We start from the raw sequence: 13,051 nt of genomic DNA, 5'->3' as shown, positions 1-13,051 counted from the left end.
TGTATCACGTTGTGTCGCATTGTGTCGCGTTGTGTCGCATTGTGTCGCATTGTGTCGCGTTGTGTCGCATTGTGTCACGTTGTGTCGCAATGGGTCGCATTGTGTCGCATTGTGTCGCATTGTGTCGCATTGTGTCGCGTTGTGTCGCTTCGTGTCGCATTGTGTCGCATTGTGTCGCGTTGTGAAAATAGTATTTTAAAATAGTATTTTATTTTGTCAGCCAATACTAGCACCGTTCGAAAAATAATAAGGCAAGAGTTTGATAAACAAAATAGCGATTTCGACTTAATATTATTAACTTTATATTTATTTACACAAAAATAATGTACGCCAAATCGATAGAAAATGTTGTAACGAACAATCAATAGCTTTATTTTTTGTCGTAGGCCATTCTGAAGCCGAGTTATTCCCAAAAAACGATATTTTTGGGTGGTTTCGCACCGGTTTTTCGTGCATTCATTTATCAATTGCTCGGTCATCTTTAGTGATAAAGAGTTGATTTTTTCTGTAAAATGCAGGAAATTATGAGGGCTATAAAATAGGATAGAAAAATGTTAACCATAATATAAGTTTTTTTTCGAAATAAAAACGAAAATGTGGTTTTTAACAACTAGAATTTGACTTTTTTTATGTCGTTTTCTATTGACGAATCTCAGAATGAGAATTGTGAATCTGACAGCTGAAAGGAGGGTGAAGAGAGGAAATAGTGGTAAAATCTCAGATTTCATGATCTATTTGCGTCTTGCGATTCAAAAAAATGACAAAAAAATGAATCTGAGATTCAAGAATCTGATTCTGGATTTTTATCAAGATTCACGCATACAAACACACGCACTTTCACACACACTCCTCTGTTTGACATTTGTCTGAACATTTGTTTTTGTTTTATTTTTTTTTATACGCACAGATTTCGCACACAATTACAAAACTAGATTTCATATTCTATTTGCAGTGGAAAATCTGAGAATTTTACACATAAATCTCAAAAGTCAATAGAAAACGACATTATTTACACAAAATGGAATTTTTTTCCCGGTCTCACTCCCATACATAATTATGCCATACCGGTAGATGCCAAGTTCGATCAAGACAAAGTGATCGGAGATGATATTTTAAATTCAACTTCTTAAAATCTATTTACGTAAAAAAGTCGATTTTCCATTAAAAAAAGGTCACTTTTGATTTCAGTTTTAATTTTTTTTGTCGCATTGTGTCGCGTTGTGTCGCATTGTGTCGCATTGTGTCGCGTTGTGTCGCGTTGTGTCGCGTTGTGTCGCATTGTGTCGCATTGTGTCGCGTTGTGTCGCGTTGTGTCGCGTTGTGTCGCATTGTGTCGCGTTGTGTCGCATTGTGTCGCGTCGTGTAGCGTTGTGTCGCAATGTGTCGCGTTGTGTCGCAATGTGTCGCGTTGTGTCGCGTTGTGTCGCATTGTGTCGCATAGTGTCGCGTTGTGTCGCATTGTGTCGCATTGTGTCGCATTGTGTCGCGTTGTGTCGCGTTGTGTCGCGTTGTGTCGCATTGTGTCGCGTTGTGTCGCGTTGTGTCGCAATGTGTCGCGTTGTGTCGCATTGTGTCGCATTGTGTCGCATTGTGTCGCGTTGTGTCGCGTTGTGTCGCGTTGTGTCGCGTTGTGTCGCATTGTGTCGCGTTGTGTCGCGTTGTGTCGCGTTGTGTCGCATTGTGTCTCATTGTGTCGCGTCGTGTCGCATTGTGTCGCATTGTGTCGCGTTGTGTCGCGTTGTGTTGCGTTGTGTCGCGTTGTGTCGCGTTGTGTCGCATTGTGTCGCGTTGTGTCGCATTGTGTCGCATTGTGTCGCATTGTGTCGCGTTGTGTCGCGTTGTGTCGCGTTGTGTCGCGTTGTGTCGCATTGTGTCGCGTTGTGTCGCGTTGTGTCGCGTTGTGTCGCATTGTGTCGCATTGTGTCGCGTCGTGTCGCATTGTGTCGCATTGTGTCGCGTTGTGTCGCGTTGTGTTGCGTTGTGTCGCGTTGTGTCGCATTGTGTCGCATAGTGTCGCGTTGTGTCGCATTGTGTCGCATTGTGTCGCGTTGTGTCGCATTATGTCGCGTTGTGTCGCGTTGTGTCGCGTTGTGTCGCGTTGTGTCGCGTTGTGTCGCATTGTGTCGCGTTGTGTCGCGTTGTGTCGCGTTGTGTCGCGTTGTGTCGCATTGTGTCGCATTGTGTCGCGTTGTGTCGCATTGTGTCGCATTGTGTCGCGTTGTGTCGCGTTGTGTCGCGTTGTGTCGCGTTGTGTCGCATTGTGTCGCGTTGTGTCGCGTTGTGTCGCAATGTGTTGCGTTGTGTAGCATTGTGTCGCGTCGTGTAGCGTTGTGTCGCAATGTGTCGCAATGTGTCGCGTTGTGTCGCGTTGTGTCGCATTGTGTCGCGTTGTGTCGCAATGTGTCGCGTTGTGTCGCATTGTGTCGCATTGTGTCGCGTCGTGTCGCGTTGTGTCGCGTTGTGTCGCGTTGTGTCGCGTTGTGTCGCATTGTGTCGCATTGTGTCGCATTGTGTCGCGTTGTGTCGCGTTGTGTCGCGTTGTGTCGCAATGTGTCGCGTTGTGTCGCGTTGTGTCGCATTGTGTCGCGTTGTGTCGCGTTGTGTCGCATTGTGTCGCATTGTGTCGCGTCGTGTCGCATTGTGTCGCATTGTGTCGCGTTGTGTCGCGTTGTGTCGCGTTGTGTCGCGTTGTGTCGCATTGTGTCGCATTGTGTCGCGTTGTGTCGCATTGTGTCGCATTGTGTCGCGTTGTGTCGCGTTGTGTCGCGTTGTGTCGCGTTGTGTCGCGTTGTGTCGCATTGTGTCGCGTTGTGTCGCGTTGTGTCGCAATGTGTCGCGTTGTGTCGCATTGTGTTACGTCGTGTCGCGTTGTGTCGCAATGTGTCGCGTTGTGTCGCATTGTGTCGCGTTGTGTCGCGTTGTGTCGCGTTGTGTCGCATTGTGTCTCATTGTGTCGCGTCGTGTCGCATTGTGTCGCATTGTGTCGCGTTGTGTCGCGTTGTGTTGCGTTGTGTCGCGTTGTGTCGCGTTGTGTCGCATTGTGTCGCGTTGTGTCGCATTGTGTCGCATTGTGTCGCATTGTGTCGCGTTGTGTCGCGTTGTGTCGCGTTGTGTCGCGTTGTGTCGCATTGTGTCGCGTTGTGTTGCGTTGTGTCGCGTTGTGTCGCATTGTGTCGCATTGTGTCGCGTCGTGTCGCATTGTGTCGCATTGTGTCGCATTGTGTCGCGTTGTGTCGCGTTGTGTTGCGTTGTGTCGCATTGTGTCGCACTGTGTCGCTTCGTGTCGCATTGTGTCACGTTGTATCACGTTGTGTCGCATTGTGTCGCATTGTGTCGCGTTGTGTCGCGTTGTGTTGCGTTGTGTCGCCTTAAAAAATCGCAAAAAAAAAGAGTAGCTGATTTACTCACTAACACACTAACTAACATATGATAAAAATTATGGCAAACTTCTAGTTTTCATAGAAACTTGTTATGGTCATGGATCTTGAAGTACATACAAGGAAAAAAATCGAAAAATTGAAATTTTACATTCAGGGGGCGTGGTAACCGCCCATTTTGGCAGAATTAATATCAATTATTAAAAAGTATACTTCTGAATACCCTAGAATCTTGAAACTTGGTAGAATTGTAGTTAATGCAAAGGAAACATATTCAAACTTACGATTTTCTACCTTGGAGGCGTGGTATCCCCTTAAAAATAATAAAAGAAAGATATAATGTTTCATAAATTAATTAACAAGTCTTAAAAAATTGTAGTTTTGGTTTTTTTTTTTTTTAATTTCTCAAAAACGACAAAACATTTTTGCATCCGGTTTTCTGTTTTTGCTTACAAACAAATAAGATTATTGAATTTTGAAAACTTAAATAGTACTTAATCATATAAAATTAAAAAAAAAAAATTAGTTCGCAAATTTAATAAAATTTTTTTTCAAAATTTTGATTTTGAAAATTAATTACTTTTTAAAAAACTGTTTTATAAAACAGCTTTATTTGAAAGCAAAAAGGTATAACATGTTGTTGTAGGTACAACCGTTGATTTTTAATAATAATTTTTCCTAATTAAATAATTTTTTTTTAGAAAATTGCCCCTCCTGACTAAACGGGGGCGAATATTAATCCCCTCCAATACGATTTTTTCTTGTCCGGACCCAACCTACACGCTTAAGGTTTTTGGCACATGCTCTTGAATTAGATTTTATAAGAAATGAGATAATAAGCAATTAAGCAAAGCATGTGTGGTTTTTAGGCAAAAATCAGCTTTTTCAAAAACTAACCCACAATCCGGAGGCACTTAAAGTTAAAATAATGAAATGAAATTTTACTTATACGCTAACCGAACCATTTAGCACCTTTTAATCGCTGAGCCTTTTTGAAAATCCAAAAAATTGTATTTTGACCCACCCTATAAGTATCTTATTAGCTTGAAAAATATTAATTCATTTGTTAGTGACAAAGCTGACGAAAATTATAAAACAACTGTCGCCAAAGTTGAATCTATCTGAATCATGATGTTATTTATATGAAGAAAAAATAGATCTTTTGAAAAAGTGTTAAGTGCTTATGCGATTATTTGCAATGAAATTACTAGTATATCTCTTTTAGAAGGGATATATCTTTCATATACCTAACGGTTCTATGCTATTACGATTTTTTCGAAAACGGCTCTAACGATTTCCATTAAACTTGGTGTACGTAATGCTCCCAGTGATTCGTACAAAATTTTTTTTTAGTTTTTCTCCAAAAAATTGGTTATATGTTAAAAAAAAATTACATATTTATTAATGGCTATCAATTATTCTCATTAACTGCTATACCGATTAAATACTTAGTTAAGAAATAGACATCATTTTAATGATAAGTGTAGGGTAAGCGGGGGTACATTTGACACCGGGGCACATTTGACTTTGCTTTTTTCGGTATGATCGTGCCCTTAATTAATAATAGTTTGGATGAACAAAGAAGCTAAGTTTGATTTAAAAATTATTTGCGAAATTTCGTAGTCTTTCATTAACTTTTCGCGGAGTACCACGTGTTTTCGTGTTTTCTGTATTTCTGATCTAATTTTTGACCACCGGTATGTAAGCGATTTCTGAACCTAATAAAAAAGTTTTTTTAATGGCGAATCAATATTTTGATAGCACTATGCTTAAAGTTGAGTAAATTAAAACCAGTTTTGTAAAAAAATAGTATTAGTTATTGAAAAAAAAAGAAAAACAGTTATGAGGCTCCTTCGGGGCACCTTTGACTTTTGCAATGTGGGCACAGTTTTACGTTGATTTTGGGGATTTTTATTTAATAAATTATTTAAAAATAAATCAACATCAATTAATTTTGATTAAGATTTAAATGGAGAGATTTTTTGAAACATTTTATGGTTTTTTGTTTTTTCTTCTTCTTTTTAGAAAATAAATTTTCTGATTTATTTTTTTCATTATATTGTTTAGTAGATTGTTTAAAACCAAAAATTTATTTTTTTTTCTAACTAAACAATAAACGAGCAAGATCCGCTGATAGTTTTTAAAATATAATGCACACGATGTGGGGTTTAATCCACCATTGTCAATTGTACCCCTTATAAAGTCAAATGTGCCCCGGTCCCGGGCACTTTTGACAAAATGACTTTTTTTAGAAAACATTATTTTTTTTAAATGTTGTAATGCTGTAAAACAAAAAAATTTACTGTTAGTATAATCTTGAATAGTCAATAAATCAAATACAAAAGAAAACATTGGAAAACATTAACAGTTTTCGAAAATACAGACCTTTAAAAACTAAGTGTCAAATGTACCCCCTTCTCCCCTACCTACATTCAAATTATCAACAAAAAAAAAATGTTTTAGAAACAAAATTTAAAAACATATTAATTTTACTCGATTTATTCTTTTTTGCTTTAATGAATCAAAAGCTTTATTTTCCGATGGATAGCTTCTCTTCAAGTACAAGTAGAACTACTTGTGGTCTTGCATATTGTTTTGTATAAGCTATTTGCAAAAATTCCCTCAACTTTTTACTTGCTCAATAGGTTTCGTGTCGAAAAAAAATTTGAGGTTTAAATAAAAACCAACGTTACAATGATGGAGAAGTCCGAAAAAGTGGGTCTCGGAATTTCGTCCGTTCATCTATCACATTTCCACAGCCTAAACGGGTGGACGGATTTTCTTCAAATAGATATATGTATTGATATATTGAACTCTGAAAGTTGTTTTTTTTTTGTTTTTTATATCTCGCTTAGAAAGTATACCTCCCATAAAAATTTTTCAAGTTATAGCTTATTACTCGAAAATGGCTCCAACGATTTGTATTAAACTTTGCAAACGTGATTGCAATAAAATTGCATTTTTAGATTTTCTCAAAAAAGTCAAATCACAAAAAAATTTTTTTTTTCATTTAACATACATACATACATAGTAGAGCCAGTTCTTAAAATCTACAAGTAAACTAACATAAAAGTTTTTTGAACTGCAAGAGTAAGTACGTGAGACCCAGTCGACCATTTTATTTTTAATAACCTCAACAAGAATATTTTTCTTATAAATAATTTTCGAATAATAAGTAAAACAAGTTAATGTTGGTAAATGTTTACCAACACCCAAAAAAATACTAATATCCTGTTTTCGAAAAATAGATATTTGTAAAATTATGTAGGGGAAAGGTGCGAACAGTGAGACACGTTTCTTTTAAATTGCTATATTTTATAATGTCTTAAAGCTATCATTTTAACACATATTTTATCTTAATTTTTAAAAAAAAATTATAGCTAAAGAATGAATGAGAGCATCTCATTAAACTAAAATGTTGAAAAAGTCAAAACATCTCATTGTTTGCTAGGGGTGCAATCAGTGAGACAGTCTTAGATGAACAGTGAGAAGGACGTATAAAATATTAACAAACTAACGATAACGTAAAATAATTAAGTACTTAGTATATAATTAACTAATTTATTTTATTTTAACCCATTTCTTCAAAAAAGTTACAAAAAACAGGAAAAAAACGAAAGAAAAACATCATAAATCATATTGAAATCATTATCAATTCATAGAGTTTGTTAAAATCTATGTCTTACTTATTGCTTTTTAAAAATGTCTCACTGTTTGTTTTTTGTGGTTATTTGAAAAAATATAAAATTACAAAAAACGTCAAGGAATTCTTAGTACTTCTTTTTATGAAAGAAAAATTTTTTGTCCATTAACCTGATTTTGTTTGTATACACTCTTTTCATAACACTCCAAAAAATACTTCCAACTGATTTTGTGTGATATTTTTCGGTGTAGGAAAATGGAAAAAACTTAATTCAATCGGAACAAAATTAAAACACACAGAAGGGGATATAAACGTTTTGACCCAAACTAGTGTTACTGTGGTTGCTTTCAGGAAAGAGAAAAATGGATTGTCTCACTGTTTGCACTGTCTCACTGTTCGCACCTTTCCCCTAATTGTTTTATAAAAATCCGAACAAAAAATTGAAGGATCCGTTTTGGAGAAAGTTAAAATTTGTTAATAGCAGGTGATGTTATTTTTGGTCGTTAAAATTTTATTCCAAAAATCTTTCTGGAAACTCCCTTTAAAAAGCTAGATTTGTAGTTTGTAGTGAATCTAACAATCTATTTAAGCTGTAGGTTCTTCTTATACAGACAAACAGATAGACAGACATACAAAATGCCTAAAATACTGACAGACGGACTTGCTGAAATCGCTATTTTAACTTTCTCTATCATCGTAATGTCATGTCTGATTGTTATCTTAAGTTTTTTTTTTACGAATTGTTAGCTTGACATATCGAACCTAATCTAATCACAAGTAAGAACCATGTGTAGTATGTTTTGAATGAAATCCACCACTATTTGTCTTATTTATTATAATTTATTTGTACTTTGTGCAGTCGAAATTTATTGGACATTTGGGTTTGTCATTTGGAATGTTTGCTCTTGTCTAACTTATTTTTAGGTCCATAACGAACTTAACAAATCGATCTTCTATCAATAAATTAAACAACGTTTTGACCATTGAATTTTTTTTTATTTATCACAAGATTTTAAACCATCCCCTATACACAAAGCATATGCTAACATGTGAGGAATAGTATTCTGTTCAAAAACGCCAGTAAACAAATGTGCCCATGGACCGGAAGCATAAACTGCAACATCTTCACCGCCATGAGCGGCACCTGTTTGTGGAACAGCTGTAGGCCAATTGGCATGAATTTCTTTTCCATTTGTTGATGTAGGATCAATTCGTTGTCTTTTGTTCGAGTCATAATGTGACTTGAATCCTGGTCCCGTAACGTAGTTCAGTGCCATATATGGGAGACCATCAGCTGCAATACCTGCTTCGTCAGTGATTTTTTGATTACGGTCCTAAAAAGAAAAAACAAAAAAAAAATTCAATTTATTAAGTTATAAAATAATTTCTGTTATTGATGCAACAAAGTGAAGGATTTAGCTTTGTCATTTAAATTAAGATAACTTTTAACAAAGTCAAATTAGATCAATGCAGTCAAAAGTACTAGTTCATGAACAATGCATCAATCAATGAACAATAAATAAAAGACCAACTCACCATATATCCCGAATAAGAAAACGTATGTGAATGATCTGCCGATACAATAATCAAAGTATCGTCTTCACTTGTAATTTCACGTGCAGCCTGGATAGCCTTTGAAAATTGCTCAGTCTCGTCCAATGACAATTTCGCCTCATTATTGTGATGTGCGGTATCAATTCGTCCACCTTCGATGAACAAGAAATAACCATTTTTCTCCTTTTGCATCAATTCAATTGCTCTTCTTGTCATTTCTTCAAGCGAAGGCTGATCCAGATTTTTATCGATTTTGTCTAAATTATAATCCATGTGAACATCACTAAAGACCCCCAAAAGTCGGTCAACGGAATTTAGATCAAGTGACATAAGTTCACTGCGTGTCTCAACAAATCCGTTCTTCTCAGACATTCCTTTGTAATCATCAATAAGATTGGTTTTTCCGTCTCGTTTAAAATTCATTTTACCACCACCCATCATAACCTTTAAACGGCTGCCAACATCACCATGAATCAATTGTTCAGCTATAGACTCGACTCCGGAATTTTTCCCGCAACTCATTTCTACCATCATTTCGCTTTCCCAACTCCTTTCGGCAGTATGAGCATATAAACCAGATGGAGAAGCATGGTTAACTGTGGTAGTTGTTACGAATCCAGCTGCCTTCCCAGCATCCATGGCCCATTTACCGATCGAATAAACATATTTTGTTGAGTTTTTTGTATCCTCACAATCAGAGCGCTTCATTTGAGCATTTACTCCTATTGTACCGGTATTGGTCTTAACACCACACAGATATGATGTTGAAGTCGTAGCGGAATCAGGAACCATTCTATCAACGCAATAGGTTTTTGACAATCCAGTGTAGGGGAATTTTTCAAAAGACAGCTGTTTTTCCACACCTCCCATATAAACTCGTGCAGCAGCTAGTGTTGTCAGTCCCATGCCATCGCCCAAGAAGAAGATAGCATTTTTGGCCTTTTTTGAGTTCAGTTCGCGTGCCAATTGGTCTTGAACAAATGATTTACTTTTTTCTAGCCAGTATGAATTAAGATCCTCCTCATTGTCTAGAACAGGGGAATCACCATTGCTTGGTAGATCCGGATGGAGTTGCTCATCGTAACAATCTTCAGATTCAGTACATCTTTTTGGCATAGAGTGAACTGCCACAATGGTTAAACTCAGAACTATCACTAAAAATTTATTTTTCATGATTTTAACTTCTTCCGCTGTTGCTTAAACAGAAACTAATTTAATACTACTTTTGCCTGTAGATATTTATGGAAGTCAACATTCCATAAGATTTTTAAACAAGCTTTTGGTTGTTTGATAAGAATTTGTTAGGTCCAAGTTTTTAGAATGAAATGCCAATTTTGTATTTTATTTATTGATCTTAGATCGATAAAATCTTTAAATAAGGTGCCTGCTATTTGTCATGAGTCTGTTAATTTAAACTTTATAATCTTATCAAAACGTGATATACTCGTGGATATAATTTTGAAAGCCGACAATTGATAGCCATCTAAATTGGATTTCAAAAAATAAGCGTGGTCTTTTTATTTCGAATAAAAATGTACATGACCTCGCAAATAATTCATAAATTTACCCGAAAAGATAAGATTATTATATTTTGACATGAGCTTTTTTGGCAAATTCTTGGGATTTAAATTATCCGGTTAAATCGTTGGTTTAAATAGTTTGCCTTTAACTTCCATTCATTTACCATTGTTAGGTACTACTCGTAGTTCATAAGAAAATAAATTGCACGACTGGGGTCGCACGTACTTGCTCTTATGCTTAAAGTAACTATAATGTTAAAGCTTTTTATTCAAGAAATTTAAAATTCGATATTTTGAAGAAATTTCATAGGTAGTATAAAAAAATTAAATCTGTTTTTATAATTAATAAAACTCCGTTTTAAAATATCTTAAAAAAAAAAACAAATATGCCATTTTATTTCTCGTATAAAAAGGTATTTTTAGAAAAAAAATTTCGAAAATTGTAGGAGCCGTTTTTTAAAAAAATAATTTTTTATATATAAAATTTTTTTAACATTTTTCAAAAAAAAAGTTGGTATGCCATTTTGAAGAAATAATTAATTTACACATAAAAACTAAATTTCAAAATTTTTCATTGATCCGTTTTCAAAAAATTGATTTTTCAAAAAAAAATTTTGAAATATTTTTTAAAAAACCAAAAATGGGTTTTTTGAAAATTTTCTAAAATTTTAATATTATCTTTACTTACACACTTTTGTATAAAAATTTTCATTTAAATCGGGTTAATTTTGTACGAGATATTCAGAAACGAAAAAAACCGTTCTATGACAGGTACCGTTAATAACGGTACAAAAAATATTTTTTTTATTTATAAAGTTGGCCCTTATGTGTAGTATTACACACAAAAATTTTAATCAAAATCGTTAGAGCCGTTTTTGAAAAAAATTAACTTTTCTATTTCCGTTATATGGCAGGTACCGTTAGTTTTGGTCATAAAAAAAAAATTTCAATTTCCCCTCTAGGGAATCACCAAAAACTGCTAACTACCAAGTTTGAAGAAAATCACTTCACTCGTTTAGGCTGCAGCTCCAGATAGAGACAGACGGACAGACAGACAGACAGACAGACAGACAGACAGACAGACAGAATTGCCGGACCCACTTTTTTGGCATTCTCCATCATCGTAATGTCATGTAAAATTGTTATCTCGAGTTCGATTTTTTTTACGAATCCTAAACTTGCCCTATAGTACCTATATCGCAAGTAAAAAGCAGAATTATGTTAAAAATATTAAAAGTGATTGCTGTCTTGGCAGCTTTAACAGCGCCTGTAATTGCAGAGATAGACCAAAGTGAGTTTCCGTTTAAATTTGAAATATTTATAAATAAAAAAATGTGTCAAATTGAAATACAAACAAATAGGTTTAGCTTTTAAAGAGCCCATACAATATTTTTCAAAGGAATCATTCCTTGAGTGAAGAATACGGATTAATGCTATCAACCTGAAATTTCGAAATGTAGTGAAGAAAGTAGTATTATTTCGTTTTTGAATGTGAAGACATAATTAAATAGCTGTTTCAATTTAGCTAACGAATTTTGTATCTCTACCGCAAACATGAGGCTGATGGCTCTGTACTTAAAGTTTTCTTTCGTCTTGCTGTGTTCTTGTCTTTTATTCCAACATGGCCCTAAAATACCGCTTTCTTGGCAAGAGAAATAAGTTATAAGAAGGCAGGACATTAACGTTATGTTTCGAAAGGACTATCTTAGTATGTGGTATTTTTACTTTGTGAGTCTCAGATCCATATCCTTAAAGCAGATTTTTACAAATCAGAAAAACTACTTGATTTAATAATGACCACCAAATATTTATTATGTAGTTAAGAACATTATTCCACTTAAAATAACTTTCGAGTTAAATGAATAAAAATAGCCTTCTTTCATAAAAAATTTCTCAAAATCAAACAGACAAAAACACGCAAATTATTTTCTGAGTAAAATTATTAGAAATAGTCAATGATTAAATTTTAGTTGAGTTTAGCCCGTGGACTTGCATGGGAAATTTTGTCAAAAAAATTTTGCAATAGGTATTGAAAAAAAAAAATAACAACAACGAAAAAAACACTTTTAACAAGTTTTTAAGATTTTTATTAAAAAAAAATGTTTACTCTAAAACTCTGAAAATTTGAATCACATGAAAAAAAGTCTCGATTGTGTTGGTTTAAAAAGCTTATATTAAGAGTTCTATTGTTCGGATATTCAAGGTTAATTTCTTCAGGTTCAGGCTCAGGCTCAGGCTCTCTTTGTCCTTTTCACATTGCACTACGCATTAAAAATACGAATATTGCAATATCTTATATTCTTAATGCCTTGCAGCAAAACGCCCACAGTAAAAGTTTTTCCTAAGTAAAAGTTCTTTCATTTGATACCATTTTAATTAATGGCCGCCGAACGTCCAAAATGGCCATTCATTCTCCTTTGTCTTTTATTTAAAAAATAAGATAATTAAATTTTTTTTTTCAAAATTTTGAATTTTTGGACCAGTTATTTACTCCACTAAATAATCATCATTTTTAAGTTGCGGTTACCTACTATTTTTAAAATCAGAAAAAAATTCGGTGCAACACAAACATACAATATACATACATATAAACTAGAGAAAAAAAAAAAATGTCACACAAAATTCTCTGACTCGGACAAAATATTTGACAACATTTTTACGTAAGACAAATATAATTTTTTCACTCTTGCTATAAACGTCACAGCAAATCACATTAGGGGCTTAAACATTTTGCAAATACTGCAGCAAGACATAGGTATAGCTAACGAAACTAAGATTAAACAATACAAAATTAGCAAAAATTCAAGTAACATATTGAAAGATTTTTGGGTTACGGTGGCGTATACGTACTCTAGAAAATATTTTCTATAAACTAATTTTCTAACGATTAAATGGTGGAATGAACTCGATATCTATTTACATTTATGTATGTAAGTTTTAAAAAAGATTTAAATAGC

The 13,051-nt window shown here is 34.6% G+C and overlaps 1 protein-coding gene across 1 annotated transcript; it reads right to left on the bottom strand.

Moving 5' to 3' along the window:
- Positions 1 to 8,004: 8,004 nt before the first annotated feature.
- LOC129909277 (alkaline phosphatase, tissue-nonspecific isozyme-like) lies at positions 8,005 to 9,922 on the bottom strand. Its single transcript, XM_055986350.1, has 2 exons — positions 8,557 to 9,922; positions 8,005 to 8,354 (listed from the first exon to the last, which is right to left on the bottom strand). Exons 1-2 carry the CDS (start codon positions 9,745 to 9,747, stop codon positions 8,016 to 8,018), a joined length of 1,530 nt encoding a protein of 509 aa, XP_055842325.1. The 5' UTR covers positions 9,748 to 9,922; the 3' UTR covers positions 8,005 to 8,015.
- Positions 9,923 to 13,051: the final 3,129 nt, after the last annotated feature.

The sequence above is a fragment of the Episyrphus balteatus genome, chromosome 2 (assembly GCF_945859705.1).
Source record: "Episyrphus balteatus chromosome 2, idEpiBalt1.1, whole genome shotgun sequence".
Lineage (NCBI taxonomy): Eukaryota > Metazoa > Arthropoda > Insecta > Diptera > Syrphidae > Episyrphus > Episyrphus balteatus.
Note: the sequence above shows the minus strand (reverse complement) of the source record. Positions and strands in the feature narration are given on the sequence as shown.